Below are 21,052 nucleotides of genomic sequence, written 5' to 3'. Positions count from 1 at the left end.
GAAAATATTGTCGGGCATGGCCGACCATATGATAATCTACACCATGAATATATTTTAAAATTTATTTATATTTCATAAAGAAACTTTTATGTTGAATTTACCTTAATTCCGATGTATTTAAGAAATTTATTGATGAAAAACAAATTGTTTAAAAGAAGCTATAAATGGGAGTTGGGGTCAAATATGGGCCGATGCTCATAAAATTTGGGATGTATTTTTATAAAAGTTACTTATGCTGAATTTCATTACGATACTAATAGTTATATGTCAAATTTGCACGTTTAAGACAGTGTTTAGAGGGGTTTGTATAGGGGCTAGGCAGTGTCATTTATGCTTATATAAAACTTAGTTGTACCAATTTTTGGAGAGATAGTATATATTCGAAGAAGTTATGAGCTGAAATCGAAAAGTCCAGTTGTATGGGGGCTAGGTGAAATAATGGACAGATTTCAACAATTTTCAATAAGCTTTGTCCTTGTGCCGAAAAATACGTATGGTCAAAATTGGTCCTTGCGTACAAGGTTTAAATGGACAGCCAGCCGAAAAGTAAATTTGAGTTGATCGTTATACTTTAAGGTGGGTGTAGGACCACTATAGTGGTGTAGGGTATAAATATTGTAACAAAATTGCAAAAGTGTTGCACAAAATATTTATTTTTCTCATTTAGAAAAAATACTTCATCACTTCACTGCGAAAAAAATATAAAATTCCGTAACATCTGTTCACTCTCTTATAAGTCTTGTTATGGAATTTTTGATATTTTCAAATATTGCAAAAAGTTTTTACCGTCCCAGCAAAAAAATTTTGAAGTTGTTAAAGAAAAAGGGATATTTTCATGATTTCTTTAGTAAGTAAGAGATGATTATGAAAACTGAGTACACAGAGTTAATACACATGGTCCACAGTTTGCTGTACACATAGATTTGTTCATGTGTGAAAATGACTGTTGCACGGTGCAAAAAGATTAGATGTAGTTCAAAGTTGTCAAAAATTAACAACATTGGAGGGATAATGACACGCTAATGTAAAATTCATAGGTTTTTCACCCGAATTTGAGGTACTTCGGGTTACTAGTTGTGATGAAAATACTACATGTTTTTCCAAACTTTTTTTGCTGGGTACTAATTAGTCCATTATTTTTTACATGTTTATTAGAATAAATTGATTTTTCTGCCCGAAAAAATAAAAATCCAAAAATAATTATATGAAATAAAAAAAAAAAAAATAAAAATAAAAATAATAATTATTTTGGATTTTATTATAAAAATCATAACGGTTACTTAAATATATATAATATACTAGCTATACCCAGTGTGCTTTGCTACCCTAAAAGCAATATAAATAAAAAATGACTTAACGATTTTGAAGATCCTAACCACAATAGTTTTCCACATAGGTATACAATTTGTTACATATGAGAGATGACACGCAAATTATTGCAAGTTCGCCAATTTTCCCGAAAGTTAATTAAGATTTTAAAGTAATCTAAATTAATAAAAATTTTAATGATCTAATAGTTTACCAGATATACGTAATTTTGTATTTAATTCATATGGGAGGTGCCAAGCCCCCCATTAGAAGTCCGCCCGTTATTCTCTAATTGTTCACATGAATGACAAAGTTCTTCATGTAAAATTTTAAGATACTAGCTCTTATAGTTTCCGCCTTTATAGTCCGCGTTTTTTTCTCAAAAATATTCAGATGAATATTAAAGTTCTTCTTGCAAAATTTGAAGAATCTAGTTCTATGAGTTCCCAGATAAACGAACTTTTGTATTTAATTAATATGGGAGGTGGCAAGCACGCCATTGAAAGTCCGCCCGTTATTATCTAAATGTTCAGATGAATGTCCAAATTCTTCATGTAAAATTGAAGATTCTAGTCCTAATAGTTTCTCAGATATACGAATTTTTCTATTTAATTTATATGGGGGCTCCACGCCCCTCCGCCCTTTTTTCTCCAAAATGTTCTGATGAATATTAAAGTTCTTCGTGCAAAATTTGAAGAATCTAGTTCTATTAGTTTCCCAGATAAACGAAATTTTGTATTTAATTAATATGGGAGGTGCCAAGCCCCATTGAAAGTCCACCCCTTATTCTCAAAATTTTCATATTAATATCTATTTCTATTTAAACTATATGGGGGCTCTAAGCCCCCAGATGAAAATCCGCACTGTTTTTTACAAAATGTTCAGATGAATATTAAAGTTCTTCGTGCTAAATTTGAAGAATTTAGTTCTATTAATTTACCAGATAAACGAATTTTTGTATTTAATTCATATGGGAGGTACCGCTCCCCTCATTGGTAGTCCGCCAATTTCTAACCCAAATGTTTACATGGATGTTAAAGTTCTTCGTGCAAAATTTTAAGATTCTAATTGTAATAGTTTCCAAGATAAAATAATTTTTCTATTTAATTTATATGGGAGGTGCCACGCCCCTCTCCTGCTAGTCCGCCTACTTTTTGTCCTAAATAATCATATTGACACTAAAGTGGCTCCTACAAAATTTGAGGACTCTAACTGTTATATTATCTCAGATATACTGATTTAATATTTTCTTAATAGGGGCGTTGCTCCTCGCCCACTTCAAATTTCAAAACTAAAAGTAGCCTATAAACCTCTTCCAGACATAAGGAATACACTCGTGAAAATTTCAAGAAATCGGTTCAGCCGTTTAGTAGTCTATAAACTTCAAATATACAACACACAAAATATAAACATACAAATATACAAACACACATTCATTTGTAAATATATATATATATATATAGATAGATAGATAGATAGATAGATAGATAGATAGAAGCTAGATAGATAGATAGATAGATAGATAGATAGATAGATAGATAGATAGATAGATAGATAGATAGATAGATAGATTAGATAGAAGATAGATAGATAGATAGATAGATAGATAGATAGATAGATAGATAGATAGATAGATAGATAGATAGATAGATAGATAGATAGATAGATAGATAGATAGATAGATAGATAGATAGATAGATAGATAGATAGATAGATAGATAGATAGATAGATAGATAGATAGATAGATAGATAGATAGATAGATAGATAGATAGATAGATAGATAGATAGATAGATAGATAGATAGATAGATAGATAGATAGATAGATAGATAGATAGATAGATAGATAGATAGATAGATAGATAGATAGATAGATAGATAGATAGATAGATAGATAGATAGATAGATAGATAGATAGATAGATAGATAGATAGATAGATAGATAGATAGATAGATAGATAGATAGATAGATAGATAGATAGATAGATAGATAGATAGATAGATAGATAGATAGATAGATAGATAGATAGATAGATAGATAGATAGATAGATAGATAGATAGATAGATAGATAGATAGATAGATAGATAGATAGATAGATAGATAGATAGATAGATAGATAGATAGATAGATAGATAGATAGATAGATAGATAGATAGATAGATAGATAGATATACTCATAACTGTTATAGTGTATTATAAGCTCTGCCAAGCCCGACGATAACATCTTACTAGTTTTTGTATACTTATTTTCTGAAAATTTTGATTTTAGCCCATAAACGCATAATAAGCGAGATATCCGCTAAAACAGATATGTTCGGTGACCACTTTTAAAGTAGGATTTTATGAGTTAAAATTATTTTGTAATGTACGGGAATATTTTGTTATTTTACGAAATAAAATAATTTAATATAATTAATTCATGTTTTTGATAGCAGGAGATCATTTTTTGAAATGTTGTCCATTTAGTTTCTTTATCTCATTATGTGAACCGATCTACAATGATCCAAAATTATAAAATTGGAATTTAGAGATACGTGTTAAGTCGGCGTGGCTGGGTTGACAATCCTTGATCGTTGTTCGTTGAACTCCGAGTCGTTCCGGTACGAAGTACCAATTGTCATTTGAACGTGGGAACAACTCAATCTCAGATCAAGAGGTTGACTTGTTCGATGAAAAACATGAACATTTGATGCCTCATGAACATTTGATGCCTCACACCTGTTAACATTTGTGGTGTGTTTTTCACCATTTTCGAGTTGAAATATTTGAAAATATTATAATAATCGGTATTTGTTTATCACTTAATGATACTTTTATTCAAAACTCCTTAACAGGGTTGTAAAGAACAATTTTGTCTTTAAACAAGTAAGAAAATATTGTCGGGCATGGCCGACCATATGATAATCTACACCATGAATATATTTTAAAATTTATTTATATTTCATAAAGAAACTTTTATGTTGAATTTTACCTTAATTCCGATGTATTTAAGAAATTTATTGATGAAAAACAAATTGTTTAAAAGAAGCTATAAATGGGAGTTGGGGTCAAATATGGGCCGATGCTCATAAAATTTGGGATGTATTTTTTATAAAAGTTACTTATGCTGAATTTCATTACGATACTAATAGTTATATGTCAAATTTGCACGTTTAAGACAGTGTTTAGAGGGGTTTGTATAGGGGCTAGGCAGTGTCATTTATGCTTATATAAAACTTAGTTGTACCAATTTTTGGAGAGATAGTAATATATTCGAAGAAGTTATGAGCTGAAATCGAAAAGTCCAGTTGTATGGGGGCTAGGTGAAATAATGGACAGATTTCAACAATTTTCAATAAGCTTTGTCCTTGTGCCGAAAAATACGTATGGTCAAAATTGGTCCTTGCGTACAAGGTTTAAATGGACAGCCAGCCGAAAGTAAATTTGAGTTGATCGTTATACTTTAAGGTGGGTGTAGGACCACTATAGTGGTGTAGGGTATAAATATTGTAACAAAATTGCAAAAGTGTTGCACAAAATATTTATTTTTCTCATTTAGAAAAAATACTTCATCACTTCACTGCGAAAAAATAATATAAAATTCCGTAACATCTGTTCACTCTCTTATAAGTCTTGTTATGGAATTTTTGATATTTTCAAATATTGCAAAAAGTTTTTACCGTCCCAGCAAAAAAATTTTGAAGTTGTTAAAGAAAAGGGATATTTTCATGATTTCTTTAGTAAGTAAGAGATGATTATGAAAAACTGAGTACACAGAGTTAATACACATGGTCCACAGTTTGCTGTACACATAGATTTGTTCATGTGTGAAAATGACTGTTGCACGGTGCAAAAAGATTAGATGTAGTTCAAAGTTGTCAAAAATTAACAACATTGGAGGGATAATGACACGCTAATGTAAAATTCATAGGTTTTTCACCCGAATTTGAGGTACTTCGGGTTACTAGTTGTGATGAAAATACTACATGTTTTTCCAAACTTTTTTTGCTGGGTACTAATTAGTCCATTATTTTTTACATGTTTATTAGAATAAATTGATTTTTCTGCCCGAAAAAATAAAAATCCAAAAATAATTATATGAAATAAAAAAAAAAAAAATAAAAATAAAAAATAATAATTATTTTTGGATTTTTATTATAAAAATCATAACGGTTACTTAAATATATATAATATACTAGCTATACCCAGTGTGCTTTGCTACCCTAAAAGCAATATAAATAAAAAATGACTTAACGATTTTGAAGATCCTAACCACAATAGTTTTCCACATAGGTATACAATTTGTTACATATGAGAGATGACACGCAAATTATTGCAAGTTCGCCAATTTTCCCGAAAGTTAATTAAGATTTTAAAGTAATCTAAATTAATAAAAATTTTAATGATCTAATAGTTTACCAGATATACGTAATTTTGTATTTAATTCATATGGGAGGTGCCAAGCCCCCCATTAGAAGTCCGCCCGTTATTCTCTAATTGTTCACATGAATGACAAAGTTCTTCATGTAAAATTTTAAGATACTAGCTCTTATAGTTTCCGCCTTTATAGTCCGCGTTTTTTTCTCAAAAATATTCAGATGAATATTAAAGTTCTTCTTGCAAAATTTGAAGAATCTAGTTCTATGAGTTCCCAGATAAACGAACTTTTGTATTTAATTAATATGGGAGGTGGCAAGCACGCCATTGAAAGTCCGCCCGTTATTATCTAAATGTTCAGATGAATGTCCAAATTCTTCATGTAAAATTTGAAGATTCTAGTCCTAATAGTTTCTCAGATATACGAATTTTTCTATTTAATTTATATGGGGGCTCCACGCCCCTCCGCCCTTTTTTCTCCAAAATGTTCTGATGAATATTAAAGTTCTTCGTGCAAAATTTGAAGAATCTAGTTCTATTAGTTTCCCAGATAAACGAAATTTTGTATTTAATTAATATGGGAGGTGCCAAGCCCCCATTGAAAGTCCACCCCTTATTCTCAAAATTTTCATATTAATATCTATTTCTATTTAAACTATATGGGGGCTCTAAGCCCCCAGATGAAAATCCGCACTTTTTTTTACAAAATGTTCAGATGAATATTAAAGTTCTTCGTGCTAAATTTGAAGAATTTAGTTCTATTAATTTACCAGATAAACGAATTTTTGTATTTAATTCATATGGGAGGTACCGCTCCCCTCATTGGTAGTCCGCCAATTTATAACCCAAAATGTTTACATGGATGTTAAAGTTCTTCGTGCAAAATTTTAAGATTCTAATTGTAATAGTTTCCAAGATAAAATAATTTTTCTATTTAATTTATATGGGAGGTGCCACGCCCTCTCCTGCTAGTCCGCCTACTTTTTGTCCTAAATAATCATATTGACACTAAAGTGGCTCCTACAAAATTTGAGGACTCTAACTGTTATATTATCTCAGATATACTGATTTAATATTTTCTTAATAGGGGCGTTGCTCCTCGCCCACTTCAAATTTCAAAATAAAAAGTAGCCTATAACCTCTTCCAGATATACAGGAATACACTGTGAAAATTTCAAGAAAATCGGTTCAGCCGTTTAGTAGTCTATAAACTTCAAATATACAAACACACAAATATATAAACATACAAATATACAAACACACATTCATTTGTAAGTAGATAGATAGATAGATAGATAGATAGATAGATAGATAGATAGATAGATAGATAGATAGATAGATAGATAGATAGATAGATAGATAGATAGATAGATAGATAGATAGATAGATAGATAGATAGATAGATAGATAGATAGATAGATAGATAGATAGATAGATAGATAGATAGATAGATAGATAGATAGATAGATAGATAGATAGATAGATAGATAGATAGATAGATAGATAGATAGATAGATAGATAGATAGATAGATAGATAGATAGATAGATAGATAGATAGATAGATAGATAGATAGATAGATAGATAGATAGATAGATAGATAGATAGATAGATAGATAGATAGATAGATAGATAGATAGATAGATAGATAGATAGATAGATAGATAGATAGATAGATAGATAGATAGATAGATAGATAGATAGATAGATAGATAGATAGATAGATAGATAGATAGATAGATAGATAGATAGATAGATAGATAGATAGATAGATAGATAGATAGATAGATAGATAGATAGATAGATAGATAGATAGATAAGATAGATAGATAGATAGATAGATAGATAGATAGATAGATAGATAGATAGATAGATAGATAGATAGATAGATAGATAGATAGATAGATAGATAGATAGATAGATAGATAGATAGATAGATAGATAGATAGATAGATAGATAGATAGATAGATAGATAGATAGATAGATAGATAGATAGATAGATAGATAGATAGATAGATAGATAGATAGATAGATAGATAGATAGATAGATAGATAGATAGATAGATAGATAGATAGATAGATAGATAGATAGATAGATAGATAGATAGATAGATAGATAGATAGATAGATAGATAGATAGATAGATAGATAGATAGATAGATAGATAGATAGATAGATAGATAGATAGATAGATAGATAGATAGATAGATAGATAGATAGATAGATAGATAGATAGATAGATAGATAGATAGATAGATAGATAGATAGATAGATAGATAGATAGATAGATAGATAGATAGATAGATAGATAGATAGATAGATAGATAGATAGATAGATAGATAGATAGATAGATAGATAGATAGATAGATAGATAGATAGATAGAAGATAGATAGATAGATAGATAGATAGATAGATAGATAGATAGATAGATAGATAGATAGATAGATAGATAGATAGATAGATAGATAGATAGATAGATAGATAGATAGATAGATAGATAGATAGATAGATAGATAGATAGATAGATAGATAGATAGATAGATAGATAGATAGATAGATAGATAGATAGATAGATAGATAGATAGATAGATAGATAGATAGATAGATAGATAGATAGATAGATAGATAGATAGATAGATAGATAGATAGATAGATAGATAGATAGATAGATAGATAGATAGATAGATAGATATACTCATAACTGTTATAGTGTATTATAAGCTCTGCCAAGCCCGACGATAACATCTTACTAGTTTTTGTATACTTATTTTCTGAAAATTTTGATTTTAGCCCATAAACGCATAATAAGCGAGATATCCGCTAAAACAGATATGTTCGGTGACCACTTTTAAAGTAGGATTTTATGAGTTAAAATTATTTCGTAATGTACGGGAATATTTTGTTATTTTACGAAATAAAATAATTTAATATAATTAATTCATGTTTTTGATAGCAGGAGATCATTTTTTGAAATGTTGTCCATTTAGTTTCTTTATCTCATTATGTGAACCGATCTACAATGATCCAAAATTATAAAATTGGAATTTAGAGATACGTGTTAAGTCGGCGTGGCTGGGTTGACAATCCTTGATCGTTGTTCGTTGAACTCCGAGTCGTTCCGGTACGAAGTACCAATTGTCGTTTGAACGTGGGAACAACTCAATCTCAGATCAAGAGGTTGACTTGTTCGATGAAAAACATGAACATTTGATGCCTCATGAACATTTGATGCCTCACACCTGTTAACATTTGTGGTGTGTTTTTCACCATTTTCGAGTTGAAATATTTGAAAATATTATAATAATCGGTATTTGTTTATCACTTAATGATACTTTTATTCAAAACTCCTTAACAGGGTTGTAAAGAACAATTTTGTCTTTAAACAAGTAAGAAAATATTGTCGGGCATGGCCGACCATATGATAATCTACACCATGAATATATTTTAAAATTTATTTATATTTCATAAAGAAACTTTTATGTTGAATTTTACCTTAATTCCGATGTATTTAAGAAATTTATTGATGAAAAACAAATTGTTTAAAAGAAGCTATAAATGGGAGTTGGAGTCAAATATGGGCCGATGCTCATAAAATTTGGGATGTATTTTTTATAAAAGTTACTTATGCTGAATTTCATTACGATACTAATAGTTATATGTCAAATTTGCACGTTTAAGACAGTGTTTAGAGGGGTTTGTATAGGGGCTAGGCAGTGTCATTTATGCTTATATAAAACTTAGTTGTACCAATTTTTGGAGAGATAGTAATATATTCGAAGAAGTTATGAGCTGAAATCGAAAAGTCCAGTTGTATGGGGGCTAGGTGAAATAATGGACAGATTTCAACAATTTTCAATAAGCTTTGTCCTTGTGCCGAAAAATACGTATGGTCAAAATTGGTCCTTGCGTACAAGGTTTAAATGGACAGCCAGCCGAAAAGTAAATTTGAGTTGATCGTTATACTTTAAGGTGGGTGTAGGACCACTATAGTGGTGTAGGGTATAAATATTGTAACAAAATTGCAAAAGTGTTGCACAAAATATTTATTTTTCTCATTTAGAAAAAATACTTCATCACTTCACTGCGAAAAAATAATATAAAATTCCGTAACATCTGTTCACTCTCTTATAAGTCTTGTTATGGAATTTTTGATATTTTCAAATATTGCAAAAAGTTTTTACCGTCCCAGCAAAAAAATTTTGAAGTTGTTAAAGAAAAAGGGATATTTTCATGATTTCTTTAGTAAGTATTATAAGTATTTAATGCGTTTTAAATACATGCTTAAATTCTAATAAATTTGTCATCAGTAAAGACATGAAAAATGCACCCAAATTCACTCATGTAACTCCACTATATGAATTGTAATATTTTACTATAATTTGGTATTATCTTAGGAGATTTAACGAAAACGTGCATTTCATACAATAAATATTTAAAATGACATTAATTTTTTTATTAGATTTTTGTTAAAATTAGTAATATTAAGTCCATTTTAACATTAATAAGAGAAGGAAAAAACCAAGACTGCTTAACGGATTTTAAAACACATTTTTCCTCTGCATGAATTTAAATTCAATCAAAATCAGTTAGTTATGTTTTATCTTATTTTATTTTTATCAATATCACGCAAAAAAAATATTTAAATATTGATAATTAAATCGAAATATGTACCATTATTAATGCATTTTTAAATAAATATAGTGCACCAATGAAAATTCGCTTGAGAATCATCGAATATTCATTGGTTATAAGAACTCATTTAAATGACGAACTATTTTTCCAAATAAGAACCCATGCATGCCAATGACACGCTAATGTTAAAATCATGCATGTTTCCCCTAAATATGAACCAGTTCATTATCAGTTCAACCCATGCATTTAGTACTTTTTTTGTACGTTTTTTTTTTTTTTTTTTTTTTTTGCTGGGGTAATGTATATCCAAGATAGTCTGGTACAAAATACAATAAAATTAAAAAAGTATTTGGTTTCTAAGAAAATATATATAAAATCTACAACATTCAATGCGTTAAAAATTGTTAAAATATTAAATCTTAAAATATAGCTTTTATCAACTTTGAAAAAAAGTTAACGAATATTTCAAGTTTACAACATTCAATGCGTTAAAAATTGTTAAAATATTAAATCTTAAAATATAGCTTTTATCAACTTTGAAAAAAAGTTAACGAATATTTCAAGTTTACAAAAATTCCACTTACTTTATATAAAAGACAATTGTAGGATCTTTGCAGAAGTGCGTTAAAGACCACACTCCTGATGTAGTTTCTCCATTGTAACGAGAACGACCAATAGCCTCCCATATGCAATACTGAATTGGAGTTAATTCCTTCGGGCGTGTTACATTTTCCGGAGTTAATGCATTGTAACGTAACTCTTGCGATGCAACAATAACAAACTTATTTCCCCAACTTAGAAAATAAAAAAACTTTATTAAATTTAGACAAATATAAAATAAATACATACATTTTAGATACAGTTTCTACATTGAGGTCCATTACAACATTAAATGGTACATTTTTGCGTTCTTTGTACCATTGACATGATCCCATAATATTACCATCTGATATTGGAACGCAATTGTATCGAACGAAGGGGCACTCTTCCTATAAATAAAATTTTCCAATAATAAATTGTTCAAAATTCTATCAGTAATATTGAGTGAGGCTTGTTCGGAAAAATATATATGAGAATGTATGAAATGAATTGAGAGATATATTAAAATCCGTAAGTTTGTAATTCTGGAATAAATTGTCAATAATATTTTCGAAATTTATGTATTTTTTTTAATTTAAAAAAAAGCGTGACAACAAAATTACTAAAAATTTGGTAAAAATAAAAAGAACAGAAAGTAGGATGAGAAAGTCTTAATTATATATTATTGATTTTTTTCAATACTTATTTTCAATAAATTAACAAGAACTCCAGAAGGATGATAAAAATTAAAACCTCTTTATTTCGTATAGGAAAAAATAAAATTTGTTAATTAACCGTCATACATAGCCTTTTCCAAAATTATATGTTTCATTCCATGAGCAAACAAAAAGTATTAGTTTGTAAAATAGCGTACTGAACGTATTTGTAAAAATATATGAAATCTCTTGAATTATTTCTATCACCTCGAATTTAAAAAAGCATTGGGTTCCAGAAAAATAGTTTAGAATACATTTTAAAGTATTCACTTGTGTTGGCGTAATTTTAAGTTATTTATCTTCATGAATCTTTTTGCATTATTTTGAATTACAGTGTAAATTATTACATTTCTCATATTTCTTGTTGCTTGTGTTTGGGTAGACATTTAATTCTGATTTTTTCCGGTTAAACCTATTTCCAATATAAATCTTTTTTTGCAAAAATTTGTCTTTTTTTTTTTTGTTTATATACTAAAATTGCAAAAAAAGCTAAAAATGCTAAAAATATTTTATAAAAATGCTAAATAAAATGCCAAATACTAAATTAAAATCTTACAGCTAAATCAAAATAAAAAATGCTAAATCTAGCTGCAAAACTGCCAAAATGGTCACACTGCAAACGAGTTTATTTTTGTTTTTTTGACTTTGCTGTTTGAATTTGCCTGTTTATGTTCTCATAGTTACAGTTAAGCAAAAAGGCAAAAGCAGAACATAGTGAAGCAAATACAAACCCTAGTGAGGCCTAAAATGAGTTGATATAATTCTCATTTCGTTTATAAAATTAAATATATACTATATTCAATAGTCTCTATCTAAAATAATATAAGTTTTCAGGAGAGCAAAAAAAAATGTTTATTTCGCTGATTCATGAAGATTTTTAAATTTTTTCTTCTACAATATATTTCTACGAACTTATCTAAGACTCTTATGTAAAATGAATTTAAAATTTTGCATTATTTGCAAAATTATTCACAAATTTATATCAGATAGAGCTTTTTTCCTTCAAAAATGTTCATATTACTAACAGATAGAGAGTTTTTCATAGTAATAAAAATTTTTATTTGCTTAATATCAATCAATATTATATTTTACGCAATTTAATAGAGTAAAAGAAACCAAATTGTTAAAAAAGTAAACACGGCAGTAAAATTAAACTGATTAGTGTCATAATGAGCGATATCTTGAAAACTATTTAGCCGATTTTAAATATTTTTAATTATTTGTCTTCAGCATGTCCAAATTAGTAAGAAAACTTGTTCTGCAACAGAAAATTATCCAAAGGGATAGAGTTTAAAGCTATTTTTGGAATAGATAGAGAGTTTTGCATTCAGATTTTTTTCTTTTTTTAAGATAGAAAAAATTTCAAAATGCCATAAAATTGCCAAAAATATGCTTCTGTCTTTGAAATTTATATCACTGATGCGGGATTGTTTGTTGGATATTTTGCCATTAAAATCTCATTTCATGCAAATTACAGATAGCGACTATTGAATATAGTCCCTCGATATGTATAAGTATTTAAATTTGTGTGATATTTATAAAGTCGATTTTCTGTCAAAGAAATTGAAATTATATTATGCATTAATTATAATAATTTAATATGTTTAATGATCTTCTACGGAAGATAGTTGGGTGACTAATCACTAAACTTAATCTAAATAATTCCAATTAATGTTTAAAATCTGATTTATTTGAAAAACAATAACAGGTGTTCGAAATATGATTGTTTATATATTTATTTATTATTTTTTCGAGGAAAAAATCGTCAAAATCGTCAATTGACTTTTGGAATTTGGTCATAGACTCACAAAGGTGTATATATTCTGGGTCCTTATTAAATTCTAAGACGATCTAGCCATGTCTGTCCGTCCGTCTGTCTGTCTGTTGAAAGGAACGAGATAGAGGATTGAAATTTTCCACAAATATTCTCTATAGGTAAGGTTTGTTTGGTATTGAAAATCGGCAATATCGGTCCACGTTTTCGGATAGCCCCCAAATACATAAGTGGACCCCCGAAAAACAGCTTTAATGGGCATATCTGTTTCAAAAGTACGAGTATAGCAATGAAATTCGACATAAATAAGTTTCATAGAAAGTTTCATGAAATTCGACATAAATAAGTTTCATATGATCCAAAATCTCCCTACCAAATTTTGTGAGGATCGGTCCATAATTGACCCTACCCCCCATATAAGGCCCCCTTCAGAAAATTACTTTAACTCTCATTACTGACTTAAAAATACGAGTATAGTGATGAAATTCTACACACATAAATTTCAATGTAGCCAAAATCTCTCTATCAAGTTTTATGTGGATCGGTCCATAGTTGACCCTACCCTCATTACTGGCTTAAAAATACTAGTATAACAATGAAATTTTACATAAAAAAGTCTCTTATGATCCAAAACCTCTTTACCAAATTTTATGAGGATCGGCCCATAATTGACCCTACCCCCCATATAAGGTCTCCTTCAGAATATGACTTGAACGCTCATTACTGGCTTAAAAATACGATATAGTGATGAAATTCGACACACATAAGTTTCAATGAAGCCAAAATCTCTCTATCAAACTTTATGTGGATCGGTCCATAATTGACCCTACTCCCTATATAAGGTGCTCTTCAAAAAATTACTTAAACGATCATTACTGGCTTACAAATACAGAATATAGAAAAGCGATGAAATTCGACACATATATTTTTTATACGAGTTAAAATCTCTCTACCAAATGTATTGAGTATCGGACCATAAGAAAATTACTTTAACGATCTTTGCTGACTTAAAAATACGTGAACAGTTATGAAATTTTATATAAGAAACATTTATAGGAACGTAAATCTTCCTACCGAATTTCATGCGAAAGTGTCGATGTAAAGATGTTTTGTATGAACCTAAATTGGTATAAAAAATTTTAAGAAAAACTGTCAATTATTAACCCTATCTCTCATATAAGGTCTTCTTCAGTTAATTTGATGATTAATATCACCTTGATGTTTATAGGGGAGCATTCCTTTTAAGGCATACGGTTTGATGGTGGGTATATGAGATTCGGCACAGCCGAATATAACACTCTCACTTGTTTATTCATTACTTTAACTATCGAGACATTTTTATCAATTTCGATTAATTTTAGTTGTCATTATCTGCTTAATTTGACAATTATACTTCAAAATACCTTATATTGAGTTCTTATAAACTACATATGCACATATGTGATATGATATACAGTAAATATGAATATGAGATATTTTTTATTCAACTTTTTTACATGTTTTTCATGAATTTTTTTTAACATATTTATTGAGAATTTTTTTCATAATTTTTATTTAAATTAAAAAAGTTAAGAATATAACATATAATATGATCTAAAAAACTCGAATATGCCTTAAATATTCTATTAAAATCGAATCATGTATATTATGCTCTTATGGGTTAGGTTAGGTTGATAGAAGGGCGTTTACTACATGAAATCCGAAGAAATACAACTAGGTCAATATCGGGCGGTCAGGAACAGGGATTTGAAAAACTACTAATTGCAGTCGCAATTTACTAAATATTTTACTAAATCTAGTTTTAGGCTAAAAAATAAATAACTTGTTAAAATGTTTAATCACAAACTAATTAAATACAGTCAACTGTGCGCACACTCTGCTGCAATAACTAGCAAGTGATTTTGTTTTTCTTCAGCAGCCACACAAACAATGTTAAGTTTTTTCAACTCAATCAAACTGAACACGACGACTGAACAGGGCAAACATTTTTGAGTAAGCTGCTTGCGTATTGTTTAGTCTTGGTTTTGTTTTCTTACTATGCACGTAATAAAAACTGGATAGAAGCGTAATTTGACAGGATAGTAAGACGTAATTTGACTGGATAGTATGGCTGAAAAGACTTGATGAGTGGTTTGATTTGAAAGATTTTGTTGTTGCGTGCGCTTTTTGTTCAGCTTAGTAGAATGGATTGTTTTTTATTTTGGCGTTTACATTTTATAATGATAAATATAAATAATATCGCTAATTTAAATAAATTATGTATAATATTTGTAAAATTAGATATAAAATATATGTATGTTATATTTAGTAGAATCGAATGGTTTCTTATTTATGTGTTTAAATTTGATGTGAATAAATATTATGGTATTCAATTATTTGGGTTTTTGTCTTATTCGGTTAATTCGACAAATAATTATTTGAGGTTTTAAGTTAGCTGGTTAATAATCGGATAATTCAAAATTATTCGGTTAATCGAATAAAAGGAAACTGGAGGTTTTTTATTAATATTATTTTTTTTTCCAATATTTTTCTTCTTTCCTATAACAAACAAAATTATAATTTATAATCAATAGTTCACATTTTATGAATTTTCCTATGAAGTTAATGAAAATAAATTCCAGAAAAATTAAATGTTTAAATAATGTCACTTTGATTTATAATTAGATAAATAGCAGAAATATAAATATATATTAAGTATACAAAATTATACTTAACCCTTTTTGACTATGGTGTAAACTTGAGGTGTACATTTTTAAAAGAAAAACTTTTTAAACTTAAACTTTTTTTAAAACTGATAATTTATTTAGTCCATTTTTTCGGTCGATCTTCGACATAATATGTCTAAAAATACAAACCGTATATGTTCAAAAAGGGTTAATTCATAAGTTTTATAGTGCATTTTTGATTTTTTGAACTTCGGGGGTAAATTTGTCTCATGTGTTTTAAAGGGTTAATTTTACCTTTTTCACTGTTATTTTAAACATAAGACTTTATACTAAAAATTCCAGTCATCTTTATTAAATTTGGCCGACAAATAAATAATATTTCGATATGGTACACTGAGAATTCACAAATATTGTAAAATTTGACTTTTGAACTCCACAATTTATGGGTTAAGAAAGTCCAATATGAATAAAACTTCGGATATATATTTTATATTATCTGAACTATAATACGCTGAAAATATTTAATATTTAAAATGTAGAACGTATTCACTAAAATATTACAAAAAATCCGATTTTCCCGAAATACGCCGAGTTCAAATTGCAGGTACAGCTAAATTGTAAGAATTATAGATATACTTTTATTACCGTTTTATTCCGTCATCTATTGTGCATAACTTGTCAACTACCATAACAAATGATAGGTTTAACTATTAAACAATTTGTTTATTGAATAACAAGAAATCGTGTTGATAGCAACAAACTTTCCAATTTAAATAGTTTTTTGCTTCTCCTGTAAAATTTTTAAATTGTTAGATAGGGCCGTCTGCGTTTTAGGTGACGATATATTTCTTAAATTTCATAAAAGTACAAAAAATGTACCAGAGGAACACATAATTACCCGTTTTTGCTAATTTTCTTCTTCCCGTTTTCCCCCCTCAGAGTGGGCTTTCGAAATAAACATATTTCTGAGACTACAAAACTCATCGTCTAAAATATTTTTTCTTTTGTGCGAAAAAAATAGTCTTAAAACACAGAAGCTTTCGAAACGGAACTTTGCTAATACATACATATTTTAGACACTTTAAAAAGCTTAATTGCCTTTTTGCTTAAGTATAGATAATAATTAGTATTTACGCTCAAAAGTACTAATTTTGCCCATTTTTCATCCATATACCCCTTCTTCTCCCCTTCTAATCCTACTTTTGAAAATCAATATAGTCTATACACCATCCATTTTGAAACATAGATATAACTATGTTCGAAATTTAAGGAAAATCCTTCCAGCCGTTTAAGTGTGATTAAAAAAGATAGCATTGTTTTAAAAGTACCAAAAAAGTTTAAAAGAATACATTGAAGTAGTTTGAATTGTCTGAAGATATGCATTTTTGAGTGTCTACAAATTTCTCTTTTTACCGTTTTCCCCCTAAGGGCGGGCTTTCGAAATATACATATTTCTGAGATTATAAAAATCATAGTCTATAATAGAAAAAATCGGTCTTAAAGCAGACCGACCATTTGGCCTATTTTTTGTACCCTCCTGGTCCAACATTCCCAACGACACTTTGCTAGTACATACATATTTATGACAAATTAAAAAGTTTAATCAAAAATAATTTTGCTTAAGTATAGACAAAATCAGTATTTTCTCTCAAAAGTATTAATTTTGGCCGTTTTTCACCCATTTTACTCCCTTGTTGTTCCCTCCTAGTCCAAGTTTGAAAAAAATATAGCCTATAATAATCCCCAACTTTATTCCAGTCCAGCCGTTTAGGCCTGATTGACGAACAAACAAACGAACAGATTTATAATATATTTATATTAGGATATTAGGATTATACGTAATTTATTTTAATTAGCGATATGTTTTCTATTTATCATTGTAAAATGTAAACACCAAAATAAACAAGTAAGAGTGCTATATTCGGCTGTGCCGAATCTTAAATACCCTTCACCATAGCGTATTTAAAAAATATAAATTTTATAAAATTTAAATCTATTTCATTTTCCTGACTATATCATTATTATAGCAAAACAAAATAAACAACAACAACGCTAAACGAAATAAACACAAAAAACAAAATACACAAGGCAGTAAAACCAACAGACATTCAAACATACGAAACGAAATGCACAAAAAACAAAAACAAAATACACAACGCAATGAAACCAGCAGACAGTCAAACATACGAAACTGAATACACCAAGAAACAAAAACAATATACACAAGGCAATGAAACACACATAAGAAACTGAATACACCAAGAAACAACAACAACATACACATGGCGATGAAACATTTCATTCAAACATACCAAACGAAATAATCAAAAAACAAAAACAAAATACACAACGCACAGTGGGGCAGAATGGAAATTTTTTGGAAATAAATCTGGCATTTCTAAACGGCTGATCCGATCGGGATAAAATTTGGCGTGAGCGTAGCCAAGGAGTATTCGTGTTTAAGTTTTGAAGATGAACCCTGCAGATGCCCCAGGGACGGCGCTGTGGCGGCTCAAAGTAGGGTACCTACGACATGTAAAATTTTTAAACTCGTGCCATTTTTTTGTTTTTCACCCAAATACACCCAAATATATTTTGTGAAAGCGCTCGACGAGATCTTGAAAAAACATGCTTGGACATACTACTTATCTCTTATAATATCCGAGTTATAGGCATTTAAAAATTTAGTGATACAAAATTTACCATACCTTGGTCCGCCTTTTTTTGAATACCAGGCGTAATTTTGGACCAAATGGACTCAATTTTTTCTTGTTAGTTAGACAACAAAATTTCCAATAATATACAAAAAATTTCAGATCAATATCATTTCCAGATCCAAAAATATACGTTTTTTAATTAAAAAATTCAAAAAAATTTAGATTTTTGGCCGTTTTTTGCCAAAAATGTGTCTTAAATCTTTTATTAATAAAATAAAATTTTCTTTAAGAACATATAACAATTTTATAGTTTTCTAAAAGGTATCTTTACGCAGAACGCTTTGGCGTAAAAAACTTGTCCTATTTTTTGAAAATGTTGCCACTACGTCCTTCCGAATATGACCTATTTTTTATCAAAACTTCAACTTTGGGCGACATGTTCTAAAATCCCAAAGCTGGGATCAGAAAACTGAAAGCAGTTTTGGAAACCTCAATATGTTTTCTATTTACTCCAAAAGTATTTTCCCAGCCCTGAAAGAAATGTGGACCCTATGGGCAAAAAAGTAAAAAATCCCATTTTTGGGATTTTCATTCCTATTTTTGGGAATTGCGGGATGCCCTTTGACCTTTTCAATTTTTTTTTAGCATTTTCTTATTTGAAATGACAAATTTAACAAGCGTTGAAAATTTCATTGAGTTTTGTTCATAAATAAAGATTTTGTCATATATTACATATTTGTTTAATTTCTAAAACTATGATTTATATCAAAATTTTAATAGTGTCGCAGATAGCTACAACAATTTAGTCCATATTTATCCCTTAATATCATTTTTTAGTTAGATATGGAAATTCTCGACCCTTTACAAAAAATTTCAAGCCAATATCTCAATTACATTCAAAAATATGTTCATTTAAACCTGTGTCCTTTAATTTCATCTTTTTCATATTTTAGTATTAAGTATGACAGAAAATACATTTGGTGTTGAATAAAATATTTGGACAATTTTTAAAAATTATTTAGTTAATTATTTTATTATAATATTGTATATAAAATAAAAAAAATTATAATTTTATTATGAGCCACGCACAACAACACCTAAATCACCCCACACAAATTACCTTTCCCGTCCACCGAAATATAAAACACAATTTAATACAATATCATCCGTTAGTATAATAGCTTTTTTTATTTGAACTGTTTATCTTAAACATAATACAATTAATTCTTACAACCTACTTATATAGTTAATTCCTAACACTACTTATTTTCTATAAAATAATCTGTCATATCGGTATACATATCCAGAAGGTAATATAAGTCCTTTAAATCTTCCTTGTTTTGAGATGATAGAGTTTCATAACAAATCCATCTTTTTCGCATAGTTGAAAGAACAGGATCAGAAGATAGAAGTAAACTATTAAAAATATCTTCATTCTGTGATTGCCTGGAGCATTTTCTTGAGCTGAATAGTTGAACATGCTTAAAATCTCGATTCCTCGCTTCCTGGGCTTCTTCTGTTAACTCTCCAAGTGGAAGAATATTCGATTCAATTATTATTTGACCATGACACAATACTTTGTGTACTATTGGTGTTAGTTCCCTCCATGGATACAGAGATACAAGTAATTTAGAAATTTCAGATGTGTATTCCCCAAATCGATTTTCATTAATTTTATGTTTACTATTCAGTGCCATTAAAATAGTTTTAACTCTTCGAAGCAACTCCTTGTCGATTCCAGTTATTTTTGAAGTAATTTCAAAATCACGAAAAAACCTTCTCGACGTATTACCGTCATTTGTACTACCTCAACTTGAAAGTGGTTTGTCGATGTTTAATCCCATCTGAACTTTAAATTCTTCTTGGATTCTGCTTTTTCCGCAGCTCTCAGTTCTTTCAATTCTTCATTATTTTTTGTTGATTTAGTAGGATAGTTTGTTTTTTTTTCCTGGATCGCCTTGTATGATGGTAATATATTGTGTCCTTTTTCATGCAGAGCTTTCCTTAATATTTGGTACTTATTTCGACTGAGACCCAGTTCCAACATAAGCGCTATTGCTTCCTCTTCAGTAAAATTTGATTATGATGTTGGAGTTGGTATACTTTCCACAATTCGCTTAAGTCGTTTTGGTGATGCATTAGGAAGAATAGTTGCAATATGTACGACATCCATATGTTGGTTTTCCTTTTTCAGCATTTCGTTAAATGTATCAGCAATTTCATCATTTGAGATTGAAAAAAGTTTTTGTGTGACCCTCTTTTTTTTTTACCTTGAACATAAGTCTTCGTATGACTTGCAAGGCGCTCCTATTGATGTGTTGTAAGTTGAGATTTCCGTAGTAGTTTCCATCCAACTACAA

At 29.0% G+C, this 21,052-nt stretch overlaps 1 protein-coding gene across 2 annotated transcripts in view; it reads right to left on the bottom strand.

Moving 5' to 3' along the window:
* The window catches only part of LOC119616492 (general transcription factor 3C polypeptide 1), a 139,318-nt gene that overhangs the window by 89,791 nt on the left and 28,475 nt on the right, over positions 1-21,052 (bottom strand). The window contains exons 3-4 of one of the 2 annotated variants that reach the window (XM_037972851.1): positions 11,150-11,289; positions 10,885-11,094 (exon numbers count right to left, since the gene is read on the bottom strand). In XM_037972851.1, the coding sequence (XP_037828779.1) occupies positions 10,885-11,094; positions 11,150-11,289 (350 nt within the window). Of the gene's footprint in view, positions 1-10,884; positions 11,095-11,149; positions 11,291-21,052 lie in introns of those variants that run through there. The other variant, XM_037972852.1, reaches the window with a different exon arrangement.

This window comes from Lucilia sericata, unplaced genomic scaffold, assembly GCF_015586225.1.
Source record: "Lucilia sericata isolate MDLA Ls3-8-SP2 unplaced genomic scaffold, ASM1558622v1 Contig000076F_arrow, whole genome shotgun sequence".
Lineage (NCBI taxonomy): Eukaryota > Metazoa > Arthropoda > Insecta > Diptera > Calliphoridae > Lucilia > Lucilia sericata.
The sequence above is the reverse complement of the archived record's forward strand: the minus strand, read 5'-3'. Positions and strand labels throughout refer to the sequence as shown.